Below are 23,864 nucleotides of genomic sequence, written 5' to 3' on the forward strand. Positions count from 1 at the left end.
ATCTTGTGTTATGGGTAAATCAATCCATAAATCAATCTTCTCCCTCGCCTTTTACTGACTTACAGCACCAGAGGGAGCAAAATAGCCCTAGAGCATCACCTGGCCATAGGCATGCTGCACTTCAAGCATGGTGCACCTTTCAGGGTGTTCTTCAGTCTTCATCCTCCAGACATAACCACTGGTCAGGAGGCCCAAAAAGTTCTAGTTTTGTTCCGTTGCTCTATAGAATTAACTGCCACACCTACTGTCACTCATTTATATGGTTCAGTATTCTGTTCTGTTCATGCCTATGGAACAGCAGTATGTATTGACGAGGAAAAATGAAGCATACACTGAAAAGTGCGCCCTGTCTAAACTGAAGCATGACAAAAACTAGGTGAGACTGTGGGACTATTTTGCTTCCTCTGGCACTGAAAATCAGCTGCATGTAAAGGGGAAGGCAGATTCATTCATATATTTGGAAATCCTTGGAGAAAACATCATGCCATCCATAGAAATCAATTGAACTGTAATGTTAGTCAAATGGAGCCCACTGTCCTTTAGAAATGGACTGATATTTGTCAGGAAAGCTACCAGAGCTGAAGTCTGACTACCCATAACCTTAACACAGGATTCTAACAATTAGAAATGTGCTTTTATCAGTACAAAAGACACTTGGTGTGAAGGGGTGCCAATACTTTTGACCATGCACTTTTCATTCCCTGCAGCATTTTGGTGGTATTTTGTGTTGAATTTGGGGAAAGCAATTGTTGTTTTGGTTGTGTTAAGTTATTGAAATGATCCTGGTTTGGTTATTTTATCAAAAAACCTCCAAAAGTGTACGACTTCTGCTAGAAAAGCAACACTTCCAGAGGGGTGCCAATACTTTCGTCCGTGACTGTAGATGTATCAAATCTACAGCTTATCTTCTCACTGGCAGCATCAGCAGTACAGATCATGATTTCAAAACACTTAAGCACACTGATAATCTTAGATCATCAGGTTCATTTGGTCTTATCTTATAGGCCACAACATTCACGGGCGGTTTACAGTCCAGTGGCTGACAGGAACACACATGCGGTTGGCCAATAGGAAGATAAGAAACAATGGAAGGCCTTTTCACGTCACAGAAGGAACACAGTACTGCACGCACACAGCTGGAGAAGCAGATTTCATTTATGAAACATACACTTTGAAGCATTTAAGGGTCACTTTACAACTCTTCTTACTGATTAGATCCCATTTATGAGGCTGAGTGACTCTAAAACAAGTCAGTGAGTGACTCTGTCACTGTGCAAAGCTGTCATAGCCAGTTATTTCTTCAGAATTCTCGATGACATTTCACACTACTGAAATTTCCCTAAGATAATCATGTATTTGTTTTAGATCCAAATAGAGTACAAATGTGAAAAACAACACTGCTTGCTCATTCTTTACTCAAACTGCAACATAAAATAACCTCAAAAAAAGGCTTCTTTCCCAATCAGAGTCGTTGCTGTATGTCAGTCTAAAGTCTTTAAAGACGTGCTCATGGTCTCATGAGGGGTTACAGATACGTAAGAGCATTGTTAGTCCAGTGGAAAGTCCGTCGCTCAGTTTAGTATCCTTCGTTGTCCCACGTCACCTCATACTCTGGATATCGAGCCTTCAGTTTCTCAGTCGTGACTGCGTGGTTTGCTCTTCCAAATCCCTGTAAAGAAAAATACCACAGCGGTGTTTCATTAAAGTCCAAAAATAATCATTTACTTCAGCTCAAATAATCAACAGTGAATGTCATGATAATGTCAAAGGGACCTTTTAAGCCTCTTTTGGCTCACACTTATGTCTTTACTGTACCTTTATGCACGGTCATTGTTTGCATGATTTCAGGTTTTATTCTGCAGATTTTCTCACCATGGAGTATCCATAGACATGGATCTTCTTGGCTTGGGAATCATGTTTGATCCTCCCTCCTCCGACACACTCACAGTCCAGGTGGCCGCTCTTTTCCAGCTCCTCAGAAACCTTGTCATAGATATCAGCTGCAAGAAAAGGTTTAGGACAAGTGAGCAATTCAGTAACACTGTGTCTGTCTGTGCTTTCTAAGGTATTTAATCTCTAATTCATAATTTACTACTCGGGTTATGACAGAGAAGTAATTTGAATCACAAATGTTGGCATCAGTAAGTCTATATTTTAATGCACAACAGCTGTGCTTCGATTTTGGCTTAAACACAACATTTGTTGGTAGTTAACTTGTGAATAAAGCCACTCGTGTTTGAGCCGCCAGCTGTCCATAAAATATGTTAATGCTTCGTCACAAACGGCTGCTTGTTGTGCAGACAGGCTGCCTCCATCTGCCGTTTCTGACGAGGTGATGACTTGTTTGATCATGCCGTCTACTTCGCTTATAAACCTATGTGTGGAAATCAATAAACTCATGAACTGTCTTTAATTATTCCCAGAGGTGGGGCTTGGGGACAGGCAAGCCAGGCAGTTGCTTTATTTATTTATTGTGATGTATGCATTAACTGTCTCATAAGTGAATGATGCCTTTTGTGTTAAATAACTGAACAAAATGCTTTTCATTGTGACGTGAATATTCAACGCCGCATTATCATCCAATCCTAACACAGTGTTGCATTTCAGTGTTGTCCAGCAGGGGGCAGCATCGACCATCGCACACTAAAAGCACGAGTGCGTGAAGTTATATTTTACCACGCCTAACCATTAGAGTGTGCTGTTATTAAAGGCATAATCCGCGATTTACATTGAACAAAGAGGTCTCTGACACAAAATGTTAGCACTCTGGTTTTAGCTTAGTGCCCCTGACTCACCATGGTACTCAGCCCAGCCGTATCCTCGGACTATGTCTATCTCTGAGTCGTCGTTCGTCTCTTTGCTGTGAACTCTGATGAGGACGTACTTAAACACACCGGATGGGTCGATGTCTGCCTGCGGGATGTTGGCCATCAGAGCCGCAGCCTTCGTCTGTGTGCACATCTCCGCACTGCTTAGCGACCACACTAGCACACAAGCTAACAGACAAAGTGCTTGAATTTTTTTTATAGACGCCGTGTCTGTTTTCACAGAAAACTTAACAACTCCGTTAACTGCTGCTATTTTGATGTAAATGTGGGCAGAGCTACGTTTCCTTCACCGTTGTGCCTGTTCCGACATGCAGCAACAATATAACGGGACTTCCGGTTACAGCTTTCAAAATAAATGCTGTAAAAAGAGATAATGTAATCCCCCCCAGTTATTACTTTTACCTGCCCTTGTCATTCTTCTCACCGTACTTATTTAATCATAGTCCCTGACCATTTTCATTGTACAAGCTAATACATCAAATATACTAAATACACTTCATTCCATATTCTGTAATTTGTTCCAAATCATATTATTTATTTTCCCGACTCAAATTACTCATGTGTGCAATAACTGAGTAGGTACAACAATAACAAAACAAATTACACATTACAAATCACACACTACAAAACTATCTGAAAAAGAACTAAAAATCTCCGCTTTTATTCTGAGGGCAAGACGATTATACCGGAAGTCATCAGAACGAGCCGTACACTTCCGTAAAGCAAAGCATTCTGATAGTTGTAGTCCTGAGCAGACCATGGACGGAAAGAAACATAATTCGCTGAATGGAGAGGACCCAAATACAGCACGATACTTGAGCAAAGGACAAAACAAAACAAAACAAAACAAAACAAAAATAAAACAAAACATTTATTTTGTTATCTGGAGTAAAATACACAACATGATCCACAAAGAGCAAAGTAATGTTATGATAATTCAAACTTCACAGTGACCTCATATGAACTAGGCTTTTAATGTGCCTAGTTCTGGTGAAAATGTTGGGAAGATATCACATTTGTTGAATCTATAACCTTTTTTGTCACACTGCATCTAACATTGACTGAATGGCTTGAAAGAAACACACAGGCACCTGCACCAACCTTCACTGGACTGCCTAATTATTTAAAAAAAGAAAAATCTTATTAAGCCCTAAGAATAATTAAAAAAAAAAAGCTAAAATATACATAAAAATTCAATATGTGGAGGCTTTAATGGCTCTGAACCATCTTGGACGTTCCTGGAAAAGGTGCCCTGACAATGAATAGTTGCTACCAAAATCTTTATTTAGCACAGCTACATGTCACAAGTTGTCTTTGCATTTTCATGCCTGCAAACCTGCGACATATTGGAATGTCTTTAGACTAATGTTGCAGCAGAAACGTCTTGAAATGCAGTAAATGATAATGTTAGAGACCACTTATCACCCGTTAAATGTGAATTGATCTATATTTGTCAACAATGTTTTCATGCAAACATTTTCTGGATTCTGTTCAGCTGTGTTCATGTTTCACCTCAGCCTGTAATGCAGAGGGAAAGGGCAAATAAAAGCGACACATTATCACTGTGGGCATGATAGCACGCTCCTGTTAGCATTTAGCTCAAAACACCGCTGTGCAAAATGTAATCTAAACAGACGATAATATGAATAAACCCTTCCGCCTGAAAAACATCTTTGAATACAAAATCTGAAAATAGGGACTGCTGACATTTTGAATGTTTAAGTTATCTCCATAGTGTGCTTCATTTTACTTTTACAATGCTTCAGAGTTCAGTCACACCTTTTATAAAAGACAAAAAAGCTGGGACTCTTACAGTCTGTACAACCAAAAAGTGGTTTGACTTCAAGAATAAAAATTACATTCAGACCTCTTTGTAGTTCCAGTGCCACCAGGGAAGGGCTGTTTTTAAGGCAGGACAGGTGAACAGGGCAAACATTTTAACTAATATATATTACCATGAAACATCCTCAGTTGATTACTTACATTAAGACAATTACTTTTTGTATTACAAGTTCTCTGAATTTTAATGTCTGAATATGTGATATATGAAGTTATTGTCTCTTTATAAATCTGAACATTAATAAAGGCAGCTGAAAAATTCTTGTTTAAGTTAATTGACATCTCTTTTTATCCCTCCATAAATCATAAAATATTGTCAATAAACATAAAAAGATCCATCTGACCTTGATTTCAGAATTAAAATGTTATATAAAGCAGGCTGAGTGATACATGAACAAACCCCTCTGCAAAGACCTTCAGAATACAGGTAGGAATTAAACGGTTAAGTTTGGTGTATGTGAGTTCTACTGAAGTAAAGATTTCTGGCTCAGAGTGAGAAAAAAAAAAACAAATTCTGAGAAAATGTCCTTGAAAGATATGTATACGTTTTTAGACAAGAAACAAGACACTGCAGGTGAACAGGATAGAAACAGATATCACCATGAAACAGCTCCAGTTCATTACTTACATAAAGACAATTATTGTTTGTGTTACATTTTTTAAATGTTAAAATATGCAAATGAGTTATTATCTATTAAATATGTGCATGAATGAAAAAGAATTAATGTTTAAATTATTTTTTCTTTCCACGAGTCTGAAAGAAGTCAACTCAAAATTGACCAGAGTATGAAAAAATGATGCTTTCACCTGTAGTGTCTCCCCTTAAACCTACAGAGCAGTTTGACAGTATTTGGTCAGTGACATGTTTTTCATTGTGTTGAACTCCACCACACTGGATTTGAAATAAATAAAAACTATGAAGTTAAAGCCGTGACTTTCAGCTGTAATTTGAGGGTGTTTGCATTTGTATAGGATTACTGTCTTGCTATATTAACCTAAAATTCGGGTACTATGTACACAAAGAAAAACAGTTCCTACTGTTCATAATGTGGACATCCTTGAATAAAGCTCAAATTCAGATCCAGTGTGCTGGAGTAAAGAACCAACAAAAAAAGCATTACTGTCTTTCTGTTTTGTCGCTGTACTGCATGTTGTTGCAGCATCTAGATGGTGCTTTCACTGCCTCCTTTCTTCCTTCCATCACGAGCTCGGAGTACGATGAAGACCAGGACTGCTGCCAGCAGGAGGACAAAGAGAAAGATAAGCGTTCCCCACGCTCCAGGGGTCAGGGCCTTCCTCAGGCCCACTCTCTCTGCCGGCAGCAAATTGCTCAAACTGAGCATGTAGCCCAGAGCCCAACCCACCGAGGCGTCCCCTGCCTGGAGGATCAGCAACACATGATTACTGCAAGCTAGTGGAAAATGGGTCTTTATTTTATTTTATGTGCCTTTGCAAATGAGCATTGAGGAGAGATGAAGTTCTCACCTTCTTCTGGAAGGAAATTCGTGGGAACGACGTCTCATCAAATCTGTATCCTCTCAACATGAGAATCTTAACAAACACAGAGGAAGCGCAGTAGTCCTGCAAACGAGACTTCTGCTCTGGAGCAAGAATCAGCATCTGGAAGAGAAACCAAGACTGTATCAAGGACATTACTACACGGGCTCCCTTGAAACTGCTGTCTGTAAACACAGTTCACTTCTTCATCCATCAAGAAAGGCATTTAAAGCATTGCTAAATAAACTGTAAATTACCCAGAGAAAATGTAAACTGGTCAGGTGTCACACTGCAGACTCCATTCACTGAAGCGCGACACACATGCATGAACACACACACGAGATATTATCCATCAATAGAACATAAAAGGAAAAGAACATTACCTGATTGAAAGTCATCATGCACACGGTCTTGGCGGCCTCCTCCAGCTGTGCAGGCGTGTTCACGGTGATGCTAGTGATTCGCTGCAGGAAGGCGTGAATGTAGAAGAATGCAGAGAACGCCTGATAACACAGAAAGAGGACAGAACACAAAATTCAGACTCTGGGCCATCGAAAATAATTATCCATAAGAGCAATAGAAAATAACATATAATATAATGTCTATAGAATATGTAATTCTGCACTTTAGTTGCAGTAATTCTTACACCATTACAAAGCTAGGCTAATAAATAGATGTTCATTCTCAGTATCTATTAATCCACTCATTCATTTAGCCAAATACCTGTACTTTATTTAAGTATTTAGATTTTTTGAGACTTTCTATTTTTCTTCTACGACATTTCAGAGAGAAATACTGTATTTTGTACTTCAGTACGTTTACCTGAGCGTAGTTTGCATCAAAAACAGGATATTATAAATATGATAAACTCATATAAACTCCTCTACAGCACCAGAAGAAGTTTCATTTTAAACACTAACACTGGATTTTTTCTGCTTTTTTTTTTTTTTTTTTTTTTTTTCACATTTTTGCTTTCAGCTGTGAATAAATACAACTTTGATTTACATGGTTTTGATAGTTATGCACATTTTGCTGCAAAAACTTTTAGCTGAGTAGATTTTCGAATGCAGGATTTCTACACGTAGTGGAATATTTTTATACTGTGGCATTGCTGCTTTTGAAGGACAGATGTCACATTGAAGTTCAGTCTGCTCATAGATTTCCATTTAAATTTTAGATCAGTGCTGATTGTTATGCATGCATGCTTTACATTTTTGTTTGAGTGCTATACAGTGTTAGCTATGTATATAATCTCTGACATACAGTTTGACTATCTGTGGTTGTGACAACAGCAAAAAACGATGAACTTTGTAAGCATCAGTAATATTCTGTCTGTACCTCTTGTGTACAGGCTGACCTTTAGTCTATATTGCCAGTGTGGATAACCTCTCTGCATCATCCATTCCCTCCAGCCATTCTTACCACGAAGCTACCGGTGACATTTGGCTGGAAGACTTTATCAAAGGAGCACTGGGAGAAGGGGCAGCTGTCGAAGGAGAAGATCTCAGACACGTTGCCCACACAGTGTTCATAATGCCCGCTGCCCTGTACTGTCAGAGAGGCCTGGGAGTCGTAGGAGCTGGGTTTGTATTTTGCCGTACATGGAGAGTTGAATATACTGTTCAGCTTTAAAGTTCTGCTGTGGCCTGCAGGGTAACAGGGGTGAGTGACTGAGCCAGAGTAACCCTGAGACTGAGAGAGAGAGAGAGAGAGAGAGAGAGAGAGATGCTGACGTAATGTAGATTTTAACTATGAAGTGTGAGTTTTAGTGAGTGTGGCCTGCTACACTACCTTCACTATATGAACCAGCAGTCTCTTGAGGACCTGGTCCTGGCCGTAGCACAGGAAGCTGTGTGTGTACAGAGAGTATTCCTGGCCATAAAGACGCAGCTTAATCATGTCGTTTTTGTCCTCTACTTCCTCCTGAGTGGCAAATGTTATCTGGGTGGACGCCCCGCCGAAATCTAGTGCACCCACTGTGGGCCTGCCGGGGCTGAACCAGTGTCCCACGAAACCATACTGCAAGGAAATAATAAGAAATAATAAGAGCAGTGGCCCATTTTCTACACATTGCTTTATAAGGGGAGGAGGAGGAATTTCATTCGCTCACGCTGCCTGTCCAAATTTCCCCAGTCAACCCAGAGATTCATCCCCATCAACAAGCTGATAACACACAGTCACATTTGACATCAGAGGGAACACTGATACAAGAGCCTTTGTGTTAAAGTGGCCACTAGGTGCCATCAGTCACCCACTACATCTGCTTTAAAGAGGCAAACACCTCCAGTCAGATCATATTTTCAACAATTCAGTGCAAAAGCAAGACATTTTTTTTCAATTAATTACTTAATGGGAAATCATTCTTTTTTTTTTAAAGATTTGCAAATATTACAGAAACAAGTGAAGTCACTACTCCTACCCTTGTTCCCTTCTCCCAATTTCCCACCCTCCGAACCATACACATATTTTGACAGAGGGGGGCAGCAATAGACAAACAGATGGACAGACAGACAGACAGACAGACAAACAGTAAGACTACAGAAAGACAAGTGAAAGTACAGTCAGGCAGATGAAGAGAAAGATAGAAATAGAGAGAAAATGAAAGTGGGGAAAAGAAATACAATAAAGACATTATATTAGCTTTATATTAAAATTCTGGCAGCCTGATGACTACAAATGCACACATCACACATGCTATGGTACCTTTATGAAGTTCTCTAACAGATAGTTGACGGTGACCCAACCGTAAGCCCCCTCCTCCTGACCGCTCAGTATGGCTGCCCCCTGGTAGCTGAAAGGGTAGGACTGGATTTTGTGGCCCACTTCCCGCAGAATCTGAGCCGACTGCTCCGGGCTGGAGATGCTGGTTGGGAGAAAAAGGACTCATCCCAGTCAGACAGCTGAGGACAGAAACTCTCTATCACTTAATGGCATTTTAGTTATGAGAACAGTTTTTGTTCCTTCCTTTCTACGCATGCATCTTTTGTGTAATCTAAATCATTAAAAGACCTGAGCTGCAACCAGCACTGCAGGAACAGTTAAATTAGTTCATTCACACTGACTGTATGGAGTTACATCAACTGCAGCCTTTGGACACGTCTGCACTGAGCGAATGATTTACATCTTCATCTCCGACTGAATGATTGGGCAGCTGTTTTCTGCTGCATATTTGCATGAAGTCATACCTCACCTACTCTGTGCTCTCAGATCTTCACCCTCAGTCACACCGTCTCACTTCATAATCGATCAGATTGCTAATTAGAACAAGAGCAAGACGCAAACAGTTTGAAGAAAGCTATCTTAACAACCAAGCCAAGACAGCAAACTCCACACATGACGAGTTAGATCATCATGTGTTTGTATTCCCTCGTTTAAATAAAGAAATGATGAGCGCCTACAGGGCTCATATCTTACCAGACACAGGCCACAGATGCTCTGTATGCAAAATATGTAAATATGTAATGCAAGATAAGAAATACAAGTTCACTGAGCCAAGAACATGTCTGTATAACTGCTGTGAGTCCAGATGTCTGCATATTCCGTGGAAATCATTTTTCTTCCACTGCACTATGACTTATTTTTAAAAGGATGTCACTGGTGATACTGTTTAAAAGAAATGCACCAATATGCAATTTCAGGCCTGATGCTGATATCAGATTTTAATAAGCAACAATACAAGTAAATTCATTTATCTGCCTCTGATATGATGATGCGTAGTTGCAGTATTCAGTCACACTCACAGAGGACATTGGACCATGAGCAATATTTCATTTTTCTCACTTATGTAATGATATATGAGCTACCAATATGTGAGGCATATCTACGCTTTGTATTTATTTAATATTTTAATGCTGGTTTTACAAGGCATAAGGTAAATAATCATGTCTTCAAGAACATTTTAGTGTAGTGTGTCTTATTATCACACTGTGTGAAAGGCTTAGCGGAGGACAAGTCATACAACTAGACCAGATTTGAGGAAACAAAGCAAAATAAACACACACACACACACACACACACACACACACACACACACACACACACACACTGACTCACTGCAGAAGCCTCATGCCAGCCGTGGCTCCCAGGTACACAGGTGTGACGTGGTGCCGTTCTTTGGGGATGGCCGTCACTGCCTGGTCAAGACACGCCTCTAAGCTCTGCCCTGCTGCTCCCTGTTGGCCCGCATAGCTAGAGATCCCTCCTCCTGAGCGAGAGATGAACAAAAGCGAGCGAGAGATAAAAAAAACCAAACACCTGATTACATTATAGACGTGCAGAATCTTGTTCCTCACAAAACAGTGATAATCTCCTCACAACAGTGGGTGACCTTTGAAAATGAGTTCATTTCTTGACTCAAACTGAAAAATGAACTGCATGTTAGTTATTCCTTACTGTTACCACAAGTCCCTGATAACAGAGTCCATAAAAAACTGTGAAGAAAGCAAATGTGACAAATGAACTGAGGAGATCTTGTGTCTGATTTGCATTTTTAGGAGTGTGTAGTTCTATCTTTCTCAGACATCCACCTAAAGGTCAAAGTTCACTTCTGACTGGGACATTTTTACAATTATGAAACGTGACAATGTAAACACCATGCTCATGACTAATTGGTGGAAAAGTGTTTGTTTATCTCAGTCAAGAAACATAAAAAGCCTTTGGCAGGAGTGGAAAAGCACAGAGCTCCACTCATGACTCATTCCCGGTTCACAATTGCTTCTGTGAGACACAGATTACTTTCACTCGCTGTGTTGTGCTGTGATGATCATCAATTCATAGGAAACAACTGGCGGCATTTCAGATTCAAACCACTGGTGAATATAGCAAGAAAAACATCTTAAAGTTGGCCAGTTTTAAAGTAAACTAAACATATAATGCTCTTAAATGAAGGGAGGAGTGGCCATTAGGAGTGCATGTTCCTAGTGTTCTTTTTTTTTTTTATTATTATATTTCAGTATCACTATGTAAGGGTTAAAACTACCGTGCATGGTCAGTATAGCACTGTACTGATTTCCATTCATTACCTCGAATGAGGTAATAATTTCACACTAGTTCAGTTAACTTACCTGAGCCAAAAAAGGCCTTTCAAAGCCACGTCTCCAAACAGATTGTTGATGGAGAAAGTGCTGACACTCACCCTTAACGTGACATTCACTGTGCTGGGTGACCACGCCTGTGCCATTCTGCTTGTCTGCCGGCCACTTGTATATATACAGAGCTGTGTGCGAAGATCCAGCATCCAAGACAATCCCATACTACAGAGAGCAAGAGGCAGAAGAAAAACATCAAAAGGGGTAAAAACAGTGAAGGAGGTTGAAAAGGTTGCGACCAGGCTGTGTGACCTGAATTGTAGCTTCGAGAAGGTATTTGTCTGGTTAACTAATAATGCCATTTTTTTTGTTTTAGCTTATTCATATTCAACATACCTATGTTAGCTCTGAAGCGGAAAGTATGTTCAGCCTTGACAATGTTTCTCCATGTGATCATAGTCTTTACATCTTGACTTACTTGTTCTCTGTGAAGCAGCTTTAAATGTTCAGTCTTACTGATGTCATTGGTATGGTTTCAGTACTTTGATGTACAGCTTTTGTATTGTACACACAAGATTCACAAATTCCTTTCGAGCCGCTTAACACCATAGCTACAAAATATAAATCCTGAAATGGACTTGTCTCCTTTAAAATCCAGGCAGTTTTTGGTCCACAGCCTGCATCTTGCATGAAAATGTGCAAATTGAAACAGTGTTTGTGAAGTATCTTCATGCAAAGATCAGTTCAACAAATAGAAATCTTTTGAATCTGGGGCTCATTCACTCTCCAGACCATCTGATATCTGATATGACACTGATCTGTCCCAATCATCCTGGGAACATGCTTTTTAAAACTTTTCAATTTCACATTGAGGCATTTAAAGGGATTTGGTGGCAGTAAATAATTGCACCAACAGTAACTGTTAACCTACCTGAGTGGCAGAGCCCACTCATGTCTTCACCTGTCTTCATACAGCTGAACTCTTAACAAGAACCAGCTAAATAGATCCAAAAAGCCCAACTTAAGCCTCTTCATGCAGATAAATCATCTGATTTAGGGATAATCCTCGAGTTAAGATTTCAAATTTTGTGTCTTTATGGAAGCGCCTTCACCAAGGAGTGACAAAATCATATCTACGAGAGGCAAATCTCATGACTACCAGATACAAATGATAAGATATAGTGGCTGTAAACTTAGCATTGCTGCAGTAAAGGTGAATGTTGTGGGAACTGAACCCTCAGGTGCATCTTATCATCCTGTTCGTGGATGCAGTCTCTACCATAACACTTTATTACCATATGAGGAACTTAAAATATGTCAGTACACTTTATTCCCTATCCTTAAATAGAGATATCTATCAAATAGAGATACCTATCAAAACTGAAAGGACAGTTTTATATCCTGCACCTGTGTTCCCACCATTTATCTGAAGGCTAGAAAAACTTCCTCAAATGCTGTTGTCCACTCTCTGTGCTGAAAAGCCTGTTGCCCTGACAGTGCTTCCCCTTTCACCACAATGCGGAATAAAATATTACCGCCACAGCTTTGAAAGGAAACACTCACAATGTGTAGAAATCCAGCCATGCAAGAAGGTATGTGAGTGAGGGACCACACACTCACGCACGCACGCACACACAAATCCATGTGCAAAAACAGACACACATGCTCATCCCTCCTCAGTCGGGCATTTGCGAACACTGAACTTCTCAAATCAGCTCAACAGGTGACCAGTAACATCATGTGGAAGTGTGCCTCGGTATTCCTCATAATATTTTCTCATTACTGCTGTGCAGTCAGTTGTAAGGACTCGCTCCATCACTTGCCAAAAACACAGAGGAGCTCTAATGATCTGCTTTGTCCTTTCATTTGATACACTATGAGAACTGTTGCACTTTCCCTGAAAAATGTAAGAAAAACCCTTTTGTGTCCTTTTCGTGACGGGTCGACATCATTGTTGCTGAATGAAAGGGTGGCTACATTATACTAAAAAAGGAACCAAGGGACATTTAGCCGGTGGCACAAAAACGAGGGAGCAGAGGGAACAGAGGCTGGAGTTGATCTGTGCAGCGATCCTGCTCTGAATGCCTGAACAGCACCGCACTATCTTTCACGTTTGTCAGTTGAGGTTTCCTGTTGGAATTATTAGATGTAAAGCTGAATAAGTATAATACAACCAATGTTTTTACAACTACATTTCTTCCAGCAGTAGGAAACAAACAGTCTTTGGCTGTCTTAATCCTCAGGCCAGCAGAACCTACTTTGTCTCTTCGTTGTACCTTGATTTCCATTGAGCAAATCAATCAATACAGATAATAAACTACAGAAACAAAAGTTTTCTCTGGAGTTGCCTACTCATTTTTGTTTGTTTGCATCCAGTAAGCACTGATGTGGTGATCTGCAGGTGTCTAGGAAAGAACTAGAACACAAGTGGTGTATGTTTCATGAGGGCACTGTCTCCTGGGTTCAGTAAAGGTAGATTTGTCACCCCGTTCCTGTGGTTATTGTAGTATGTCTGTCTCTGCTTGGCGGCTGCATCTGCTTGCTTGACTTCTTCCTTGTCAGGCCATTTCAGGTCTAAAGTCTCAGGCAGTGTGGGTAAAGCTGTCCAAACCTTCTGACTCATCAAAGCTCTGCAGGACTGAGCGCTAGAGGAAGAAAGCATCGCCCTGTACAGTAACTGCTCTGTAAATTCAATTGAGAAGTGGATGACCTGGAGCTGGAGGTCTGTGGCTGTGTGGTCTTTCATCTGTTGCAACCCCTGTGGTGTAGCTTGGATGTGGCTCAGGACTGAGTCTATCTGTGCCGCCACATCTCATCTCTAAAACTTTGAACTGTACTCCTGCTGAGAGCATCAGCTGCTGCTAAAGGCTTTCTGGTGCAGCCTCTGGATTAAAGGGCATGAGTCTCATCAGCAGCCTCTGGCACCTTACTGTCATGGTCTTTACTGTTCATTAAGGGTACCAGGAGCTCAAGCACTCTTTCTCTATTTGACCATACCAGGTCATCCCTGAGTCTCCTGGAGCAGTAGGCCACAGGTTTCCAGTCCTCACCATGCTGCTGCAGCAGGGCCCCTCCAAGCCTGTAACTTGATAGCATCATAGACATTCCAAGAAACTGCTTGAGCTCTGATATGTGTTGAGGGTGTGTCTCAGGCCACTCTCATCAAAGATATGCCCCAAGATGCAACTTTGCCACTGTTTGAACTTACATTTAGCTTTGTTCAATTACATTTAGTCCCTGCTCCAGACATCCATCATGGATCTCCATGTTTCTCCATGAACTAGGATGTCATCCATATAGACTTGTGTTCTGTCCAGCCCCTGTAAGGTTTCTGTCATTTTTCCACCGGAAGATTTCTGGCATACTTGTTATCACAAATGGGAGTTGACATTCAAGGTACCATTCCTATAAAAAATTCTATTCATTGCAATTATTTCAACAGCATTTAAATTGATATATTTCAATATGAACAAGGTCATAAAACATTGGTAATCAGTGAAAAATGCTGTTGAAATGATAATGACGAGTTAACAGGACACATAAACTTTCTCTTTTCATCCATCTTTTAAAACGCTGATGAAGAGATTGAAAGCCCCGAACCAGACTTTTGATGAACAGGATGATAACTGCAGTATCATCAGTAGTATCAATTTTTTACAGTCTGTTATCCTGTAAAATATGTAAAAATAAGGGATCTCAAAACATCAAAATGCAATCTAAGATTTAAATAAGTAAATTTAAATAAGTGATCATGAAATTGATAAATTCTGCAATTAAATTGTCTGCACAAATTAAAGTTGTGTATTTTTTTTTTTTTTAACACTGACATCTCCTGGACTCTGTAATAATTCACACATATATTAGATAAAATTTTAATTGGACTTGATACATTATTTAATATTGTCACTCCTGGCCTTCCATACTGATTTAAGGTTCGACAGCTGAGCAGAGGACGTTCATGACTCTGAAGATAGTCAAGGATGCAACTGTGTAACTTAACGGAGAAGGAAGATGTGTTGATGTCACAGAATCCTCTAGTGCCACAGATTCCTGTCTAACACCTTTTGCTCGCAGCGCGCGCCCCCAGAGCTCTGGCTACAAACAAGTTAACACGCTGACAAACACTGATCCCAAAATACCCAACGGAACCGACCTTACCATGAACCCCGGAGTCTCCTGGACGTCTTCAGTGGGGACAGTCAGGAGCAGGATTGCAACAAGTGCGAAGACCAGCAGCGCGATGGGGACGACAGGATGAGCGGCGCGCTGAGCCATGAAGGGAAAGTGAGAAGTGCGGCTCCGCTCTGCGCCCGCTGGAAATATGAGCGCTCACTTAATAGCGGCCAAGTGGGAGAAGTGGGTGATGGCTTCCCGCTGGCCGGACGTTATCACTGCCCGCCTGTGGTTCACGCTTCACCTGCTGCTGCCTCCTGTTTTACATTTCACTTGAGCTAGCAAAGGCTGACCTGAATTTATGTTCCCAGCGCAGCCAAGTCCTCCTCCATGTGCTCCTCGGTCAGTGAATGAATGCAGCTCCAAGGCTACTGGTGCCATGGAGGGAAAAATGTTTTTATGATGGCCAGAGCTGGTGGAGAAACCGCTGCTCATTAACATTCAACGGTCATTGAGGTTGGGTATAATCTCCACCTTAACTTATATAAGAGAGAGAAAGAAAAAAAAAAAAAAATCACATGACCTATAATTATTCAATCAATGGGAAAGCAAGGTGTGGTCTAAACTGGCCCAGGTCCAGATTGTAGGCTGTTGGACTGAAGAGCTGCTTGTTGTTTTTGTCCAGTATTTGCATGTGAATGGGTGCAGCTTAAAAAGTGACTTGCAAATGTCTGAGTAGAGCATGGAAATGAAGTTTTCACTACAGGCCTATACTTTGCCTGTGCTTTTTTAAAGTCTATTTTTGCTGAAATCCTGTTCAGAGGGTGTCTAAATTTAGCAGAATATATAATGAGTTATTTTGAAGGCGCCTCTGACTGTTGCACTTGTGCTATTCTTCATGTTGCCGCTGAGGTCACTCATTTTTATTTCTGTATCCTTCATAATATGCTAGATATTGCTAAAACAAGTATCATGCGGTGAACTGTGCCACCTGAGTTTATGGACTGTGTCTTCTGTAATACCTGAGATGTAAAACATCTGAATGCTATCAAACTGCCAACCATCCAATAACTGAGCACTGAAGCAGCTGGCAATAAAAATGGGACCAACTTTATGTGAAATCCAAACTGACTGCAGAGCAGAGAAGAGGAAGACAATGTGAGGAATTACAACTTGTCCTTTTTTTGGCCCCTATCCATTATCCAGGTCCCTTACCCCCCACCCCCACAATAAAATATAGGTCTGAATATTACTGGTGATTATTAATCTGTGTTAAATCATCAAAAAACATGTCAAATAACAGATTTGATTTTCCATTATTATTCATCATTACTGTTAGTTCCCCAGGGACCAAAGGCCATTTGAATATAAATGTGTTTAATTTATATTTATGTTTTGGTGTCACCCTTGTTGTCAGGGAAAATAAGGTGAATAATCCACAATATAGATATCATTATATGGAGTACAAATATGTCACACTGTCATTGATAACAAGGTGCGTTTTCAGTCAAATCCGCCTCTTTCATGGAAGACATTCTGGCATGTCACAGTAGAAAAATCACAGGTATAAATAATACAATTATTGATGGCTGAATTCCATTTAGCTGCCTCAATTTTAGGATCCTGTTCTTGTAACTGCTGTTAGTTGTTGAGATATTTCACTGGAATAGACCTGAACCACTGTTAGTGTTACTGTCAGCATTTGTCCTTCCTCACCTCAGTTTTCAGAATTTTACTGTTTTTTTTTCCCAATAGAGAAACTTGGGCTGGTTGCCTCAAACTAATAAAGACAGGATGGCAAAGGTGGTCAAGGTATGCAAGGTGATCAGGCTTTAGCAAACCCATTTCAGGTCATTTACAGTAAAAGAGCTGAGCAACACTCAGCTGAGTCTTAACTGTTCTGATTACCCACTTTATTATTTTAATTGTCACTGACAGTAAATAGGAGTTCACATGTAGGTCAAAACTCACTACAACAATAGGAAAATTCAAAATATTCGATTGAAAATGAGGAAAATTGGTAGTTATAAATCAAGCTTCGGCCATAAATCACATCTTCCTAGCGGAGGACCAATCAGCACTCAGTCACATTAATCTCTGTGACAAAGTGTGACAGAGTGTCGGCTGTGATCAGGGCAGAGGGCCGACGGACCAGAACAAATGTCTCACCTGACAATATGCTGTGATCCACCTCTGCCTCTGCAAGGTATGCCATTAATTAACAGTGACAGCCATGATCTAATTAATGATGACACTTCCACATTTAATTAAAGATTATACTGACTGTGACAGTGACTGTTGGTGCCACGTTCCAGTGGGCTAACCAGCGCTATCATTTCAGCTACTGGAGGAGTCATTTTACTAACCTCTCCATGTGAAGGTTGTTCAGAAAAATACGTTGAAATTCATGTCTGCTCATTTTAGATCAGCACCCCCAGCCCTCATTGTGTCTGTGTTTGCAACATGACATTTTCAGAGGTTTAAAAGAAAAACCCTTGATTTGATAAGCTAATGTTCACCAGCCTTTGGCGTTTGGCTCTCTGCCACTTCTTGCTGGGCAGGTCATACATGCTGGCATTGTCTGAGCTTGTTTGTTGGAAATTGCTGCTTATAGTTTTATTTGAAGGGTTGGTAAGAGGAGTTAGGAGTCAACCATACTGCCTAAAGGCAGTCTGCAGGACCCACACACCAAGATATTATCCTGACTGAATGCTCATAGAGAGTTTTGAAATCTGGCACCCTGTGCACCGTGATTCAGTTTCAATTAATGGAGCTTCTAATCACTTTAAGTCCCTTTGTCTTTTTTTTAAAAAATTTTGCTTTGTGTTGCACTTTGAAAGCTTGTTTTTGAGAAGTGCTGCACAAAATGTACTATCACTGTTATTTAGAATCTGTTTTTCTTTTAAGATGTCCTCATATTGCCTTGTGCAAGATGACTGTCGGGGAGCAGGAAAGTTGTTAAAAATATCCATCACGCACTGCTGCTTCACCAATGGACCACTGCACACAAGACCTACTTTTCCTTAATGGATGCTCTTGCTTGCCTTGATTCATTACTAGCTTTTTTAAAAACTCTCTCTTTGTTTCTTATATTAACAAATGTTTTCCTTTTGTATGTTTCTTTTCATCTTTTTTTCTTCTTTCTTTGATATATATGATTTTCCTTTTTCTGGTTCAGTGTGTGCTTACATTATTTGTAACTGTCAAGCCTTTGAAACTCTTAAAATAGCTGTGCTATTCTACAAAGATGTTACACGCTCACTCCCAACGTGCAGGGATAAAGAACAGTTTGTGTTCAAATGATGAGCCAAAGAATCAGTCACAAGAAATTGATTGTCAACAATTTTGGATATTAACAATTCAGATCATTTATCTTGGAGGATTTGCTGCGTTTTTTCTGAATTATATCATCAGGAATTGAACATCTTTTAGTTTCAGTCTGTTGGTTGGACAAAAAGAAGCTATGGCCACTGGGAAATTGTTTGACCTTTTTTCTGGATTCCTGACATTTTCTATACAATAAAGTGAATAATAAAAAAAAGTTAACGTATTAAATGATAATGCAACTGTTAGGTGCAGGCCTAAAAATAATAAAATAACAGGATTGGTTAGACTTGGCAATGTAAGTATATTTTATTTACAGTTGTATAAACAAGATGAGTCAATGCAAGATCTTTACTGGAAAAGGTAAGAAAAACAACATTGTGTGTGTGTGTGTGTGTGTGTGTGTGTGTGTGTGTGTGTGTGTGTGTGTGTTAGCATGGCTGTGTGTGTGTGTGTGTGTGCATTTGTGCGTGCATATGTGTGTGTGTAACTATAGTTAAAAACATTCTCAGCTGCAGTCGTAATACAAGCGCAGTGCGGTCTCCTCAACCCTATCTACACTGAACCAGGCTCTATTTACAGTTCATTCAACCTAAGCTGAACTGTACAAAGCAACAACAGGCATCCAAAAACAAAGCACTGAGAGAAACACGTCAGCATGCATAGGCCAGAATGAGAACATGATCAGAAACAAACTCTTCAGGTTCAAGTTTAGAAACCAAATTCTGTTTCAGCAGTTTCTTTGATAAGTGTCATTATTTGTCTTGCAAAGACTTTGCAGATACGACAGTTTGTGAAATTAAAACATGTGGAGAAGTTAATATCTTTGTCTGATGGTGGAGTGGTTCTGTTTGTTTGTTTGTTTGTTTGTTTGTTTGTTTGTTTGTTTGTTTGTTTGTTTTTACAGTTTGGGAGACCCCTCAGCATAAAGTGCTATGCAGTGCCAGACACCAGAGAGGGTGTGATAGTCTTTTGCACAAACAGCAGCGGTTTCTCAGCTCCAGAAAATGGGAAACGGCCTGTTTTCGCATCTAACCAAGACCTGCATACAAGCTCGCAAGCTGAGCCACGCTTTCAATTCACTCGGGTTCCTTCATGTAAAAGTTCCCCGGCGCTGCGCAGGGAGGAAGTTTTGCATGAAACACCGAGTGTTGGTTGGGTGAAAAACCTGGCCCTTTGATGCAACCCCTTGGAGACTGGAAATGAGAAAGACTGCTTTGGCAGGAGAGAGGAAGAGAGAGGGCATCCCCAAGCGCAACATGGCTTACGGCTGAGTGTCTCAAACATGTTCGGATGTAAAAACCCCAGCCAAACAGAACGGTTTCATCAGACTGTAAATGAATCTGCGCGTTCATACGTTCACCTGCTTATCTCTTGCTATAAATGGTAGTAAAGCTTGACAGATTTTTTTTTTTAAGAAACTGAGTGCTTACTAGAAATAAAACATGCATTTGGCAGATTAGTATAAAATTACAGGGGAAAAAGATAAAATACAGAATCTGGTATATAGCCTTCAAAATAACAGTAATCAATTTCATCATTCATGTACATAAAGCTCTTATTCACAAACAAGCACACACATGCTTCCATCATCTTCACCGGTAAACAAAATCAGTCCTACGCTCACCATTAGTGCCATGATTAGTGCCTCCAAATGAAACAAACATCATCTAAAAACCCTTACAGTGTAGCTAAAAACACAGGTAGTCCCTGTTAAAAAATATCTGATATCCATTGAAGCTTACAGTACGTCTTGTATTGCAGTATATGTTGTTAAGAAAAACTAGATATTAATATGGTTTCTAAGCCCTAATTGGAAGTGATATGTCGTGTACAGTACTTGCACCAAAACTAGTTTATCCATTTACTTAACCAAACTAAACCTGGCTTGCTAAAGTTATACAGCTGGTCAGAAATTTGAAAGTAGTCAACATCAAACATTAAGTAAATTTCTGTGAGAAAAAAGGACAAAAACAAGGTTAAATAAGTTAGCTAATAACATACAGAAGGAAAAGATCGTATATGTGAGTCAGATGGGTTCTTCTGTGCATGCTCAGGGACCCTACAAACATCTAACGCCAGGTAATCCTGACTTAAAAAAAGGTGCAAGTTCAGTGTTTTTCAGCCACTTCTTCAGCAAGCAGTTTCCTCGAAAGCTCCGTTGGCAGGCGGTGAAATGAAAGCTTCGGCTTCGACGGCGAAGGGAACGAGGAGATGGGCTCCCCCTTCCTGTCCCCTCCACTCCCTCCTCGTCTCGTTTCCTCTCTCCTCGGGGAGCGAACGTCAGTGCCTCCCTCTCTTTACACCACAGTGCTGACAGACGGGTCAGACAAGTTGAGTTGGCCCGTGATGTCAGTGGGTGGGTACTGCTGCAGAGGTGAAGAGAAATGGGGGGGAAGGAGGAAGGGACACACATAACAGCATGTCATTCCTTGACAAAAGCAGCATTTGGCAGCTTAGTTTTTGAAAGCTTAGTATGATCATCTTTTTTTTTTTTTTTTAATTTTAAGAACACCTGTGCTTCATTTCTGCAGAAATCTGGAAGCAGGAGGGTTCTCTAACCCCTCTCAGGCACACCTCAGTTTTGTGGTTTTTGTGTTGAATGTGTCTAGTTGGATTTTTGCAAAGCAGTTTGGTCGTGCCTGAGGTGGGCTAGTTGGGAGCAGACGTAAGTTCCTCAGTTTAGACAACAGCAAATTTGAATCAGGTGTCATTTATTTTTTGGCCTTACAAGACGGGTGATCATTCCCCGGGTGAAACGGACAGCTCATTTATCTCCCCACAGACATTTGTACGCATGCAGACAGGCGGCTTCTCTAATTTTAGCAGCTCTGGAGGAGAAGATGAATTTTAGGCTGATTTCAAAGTGCTGTTGTGTCGGACTCTTATCGTCCAGTCCCCGCTTCACTGTGCTTCTTTTAAAGCGGAGTGCATTGAATTATAGGCGTCTACGGTGCTGAGAGGGGAAACAGGAGCCCGATTCCATGCAGTTTCTATGGCAACAGTGATTTTGCTTTTGACTGAGTCTTTTGAGTGTGTGGACGGACAGCAGTAAGCCACATTGTTACAGTGCTGAGGCTGCTTTTTCTGCTGCTAAGCAAAAATATAGAAACCTCGTTAAACAACAATTCGTAAAAAGCATTGTTAGTGTTGTTAATTACATCATAAATGGAGTTTGTGACATTTTTGTTTTTTGCTTCATGTTTTGGAACACAAGTGATAAACTTGTCTGCATTGTGTTCTTTGCAGTCCAGCTGATTTCCAACATGCCAATCATAATCCAGACTCACGGAGCTATACGTTGGAAAGACCTGTTTCATAATGTCCAATGTGCAAGAAAACACGTTTTGTTTGTACAGTGAATGCATTACAGATGAATACAGTATTGCAGAACCAAAACAGGGAAGAGTCTTGCCTTGGTGTACCCATCTCAAATGTACTTTTTGTCTTTCTCAATTAAGCAAGATCTTAGGATTTAAGTGCCTCTCGTTTCAAGCTGATAGAGCCAATACATTCAAGCATATGAGCTTCAGAAGCTGTTATGATGCAACTAACATGCTGACAGATGGGGCAACATCCAGACTGAATAGTAAAATGTTTAATTTTCAAAATTGAGTCAGAGTGGATGTTCCTCATGCCCTTGACCCGTGAGTTGCATCATCATATGGCTTACAGCCCCCATTTGGGTCTCCTCATGTCTTGTACCTTGAGGGCCTGCTAACAGCGCACCCTACTGGGGTCAAGTGAACCAGCAAAAGAGAGACACTTCACTGACATCACAACCACAGTTAATGGTTATAAAGCTACTTATTCAATACAGCTATGGTGATTCCTCTTAATATATGGCACAGCTACAAAGGTTATCTCTATGTCTTCTACTGTTACTACAGCTATGACAATTACAGTCATTGGCATGCTTGCAGAGGGAGAGAGGAGCAGTGTGGCATGTGGGTGAGGGACACTGACACTCAAGTCCATTGATATCCATTAATATAAAAGAAGAACATTTATATAAAATCAAAATAATGGTCAAAGACTGAGGATGGCAAATCTTTCAATTGGAGCATCTTTTTAAAATTACACTAAATCCTGTTTTATTTTTCCACTTTGAACCATTTGAGCCCACTCGGGCTCCAAAAACCAGCATCCGAACCCTCAAACAGACATATTAACAATGGTGATCCGACTCTTCTTCTCTTCCAACGAGAACAATTATATTGAGAAACCTCCAGGGGGGAGTAAAGGAGGTTTGGTTCAATGCAGAAACATCCATAAAAACCAAAAAAGACAGTTAAAGCAAGTAGAAAGAGAGAAAGACAGGAAATCAAATTAAAATACACAAAAAAAATCCTTTTTACTTTGTCACCCCTTAGCTTCCATAGGCTACATCTCCCCTGAGAAACACATTCAAAACACAATGTTAATACAGCAGCCTTTCTGTGAAGGTGTCTGTGCTATCTCCAGGGATTATTGCTGGTTTTTTAAGGGTCTCATGCCAGATTTGGTCAGCGACCAGCTATGTCTGGCGGAGCAGCTGGGCACAAACGACTGCGGGTCACTGGTTTGTCAGAGCACTCCACGCTTGTGGAGTACAACCTCCCAACTGCAACGAGCAGGACTGAACTGAACTGTGAAAGAATGAAGAAAGCCTGACACTCTCATTGTGCTGCAACAAAGGAGTCAAACAGAGATATAGAAATGGTGCAAAAAGAGATTTAGAAAAAAGAAAAAAAAAAGAATAGCTTGTATTTGTAACACAGTGAGAGTCTAAGGCTTCACAGATTTGTAGCCCATCAAAACAATAATTAAAACATAAAAGAAGACTGTCTTCACCACCTGAAAATATACCCCGAAAGAGGCATGCACCACAAGGACACTGAAAAATAAACAAGAATTATGACAAACAAAATATGACGAAGCAAAAAGTAAATTGATTAATAGAAATCCATGAGTGTAATCCTGAAATAGACATGTTGATAAAAAGGACAAGACATTAGTTTTCTTCCCAGGACGACTGGCCATCACGACTACCTTGGAAATGGATTTTGGAAAAATGACACAATACCAGCGCATGCTTTTCAAACCAAAAGCAAACCAACAGCGGCTGAAATCCAAACACAGGAAGTGCACGCAGGATTGGTTCAAAGAAGCGATGGATATACAAAGGATCAAGCAGTCAAAAACGACAGGACACCAACACAAATATAGAAAAAAACACACACACACACAGCACACA

The 23,864-nt window shown here is 40.4% G+C and overlaps 3 protein-coding genes across 12 annotated transcripts in view; all 3 read right to left on the bottom strand.

The window, feature by feature from the left end:
- Nucleotides 1-1,141: 1,141 nt before the first annotated feature.
- Nucleotides 1,142-3,146, bottom strand: phpt1 (phosphohistidine phosphatase 1). Its single transcript, XM_076758940.1, has 3 exons — nt 2,796-3,146; nt 1,873-2,000; nt 1,142-1,669 (listed from the first exon to the last, which is right to left on the bottom strand). Exons 1-3 carry the CDS (start codon nt 2,959-2,961, stop codon nt 1,577-1,579), a joined length of 387 nt encoding a protein of 128 aa, XP_076615055.1. The 5' UTR covers nt 2,962-3,146; the 3' UTR covers nt 1,142-1,576.
- A 536-nt stretch (nt 3,147-3,682) lies between these two features.
- On the bottom strand, nt 3,683-15,614 carry entpd2b (ectonucleoside triphosphate diphosphohydrolase 2b). Its single transcript, XM_076758995.1, has 9 exons — nt 15,350-15,614; nt 11,299-11,416; nt 10,218-10,368; nt 8,868-9,027; nt 7,956-8,183; nt 7,587-7,856; nt 6,548-6,667; nt 6,153-6,287; nt 3,683-6,046 (listed from the first exon to the last, which is right to left on the bottom strand). Exons 1-9 carry the CDS (start codon nt 15,464-15,466, stop codon nt 5,831-5,833), a joined length of 1,515 nt encoding a protein of 504 aa, XP_076615110.1. The 5' UTR covers nt 15,467-15,614; the 3' UTR covers nt 3,683-5,830.
- A 3,298-nt stretch (nt 15,615-18,912) lies between these two features.
- grin1a (glutamate receptor, ionotropic, N-methyl D-aspartate 1a) overlaps nt 18,913-23,864 on the bottom strand; it is a 32,649-nt gene continuing 27,697 nt past the window's right edge. For all 10 annotated transcript variants that reach the window (XM_076757827.1, XM_076757825.1, XM_076757829.1 and 7 more), the window contains one exon: nt 18,913-20,997. In XM_076757827.1, the coding sequence (XP_076613942.1) occupies nt 20,929-20,997 (69 nt within the window). In that variant the 3' untranslated portion in view covers nt 18,913-20,928. The remainder of the gene's footprint in view (nt 20,998-23,864) is intronic.

Source organism: Chaetodon auriga, chromosome 19 (assembly GCF_051107435.1).
Source record: "Chaetodon auriga isolate fChaAug3 chromosome 19, fChaAug3.hap1, whole genome shotgun sequence".
Classification (NCBI taxonomy): domain Eukaryota; kingdom Metazoa; phylum Chordata; class Actinopteri; order Chaetodontiformes; family Chaetodontidae; genus Chaetodon; species Chaetodon auriga.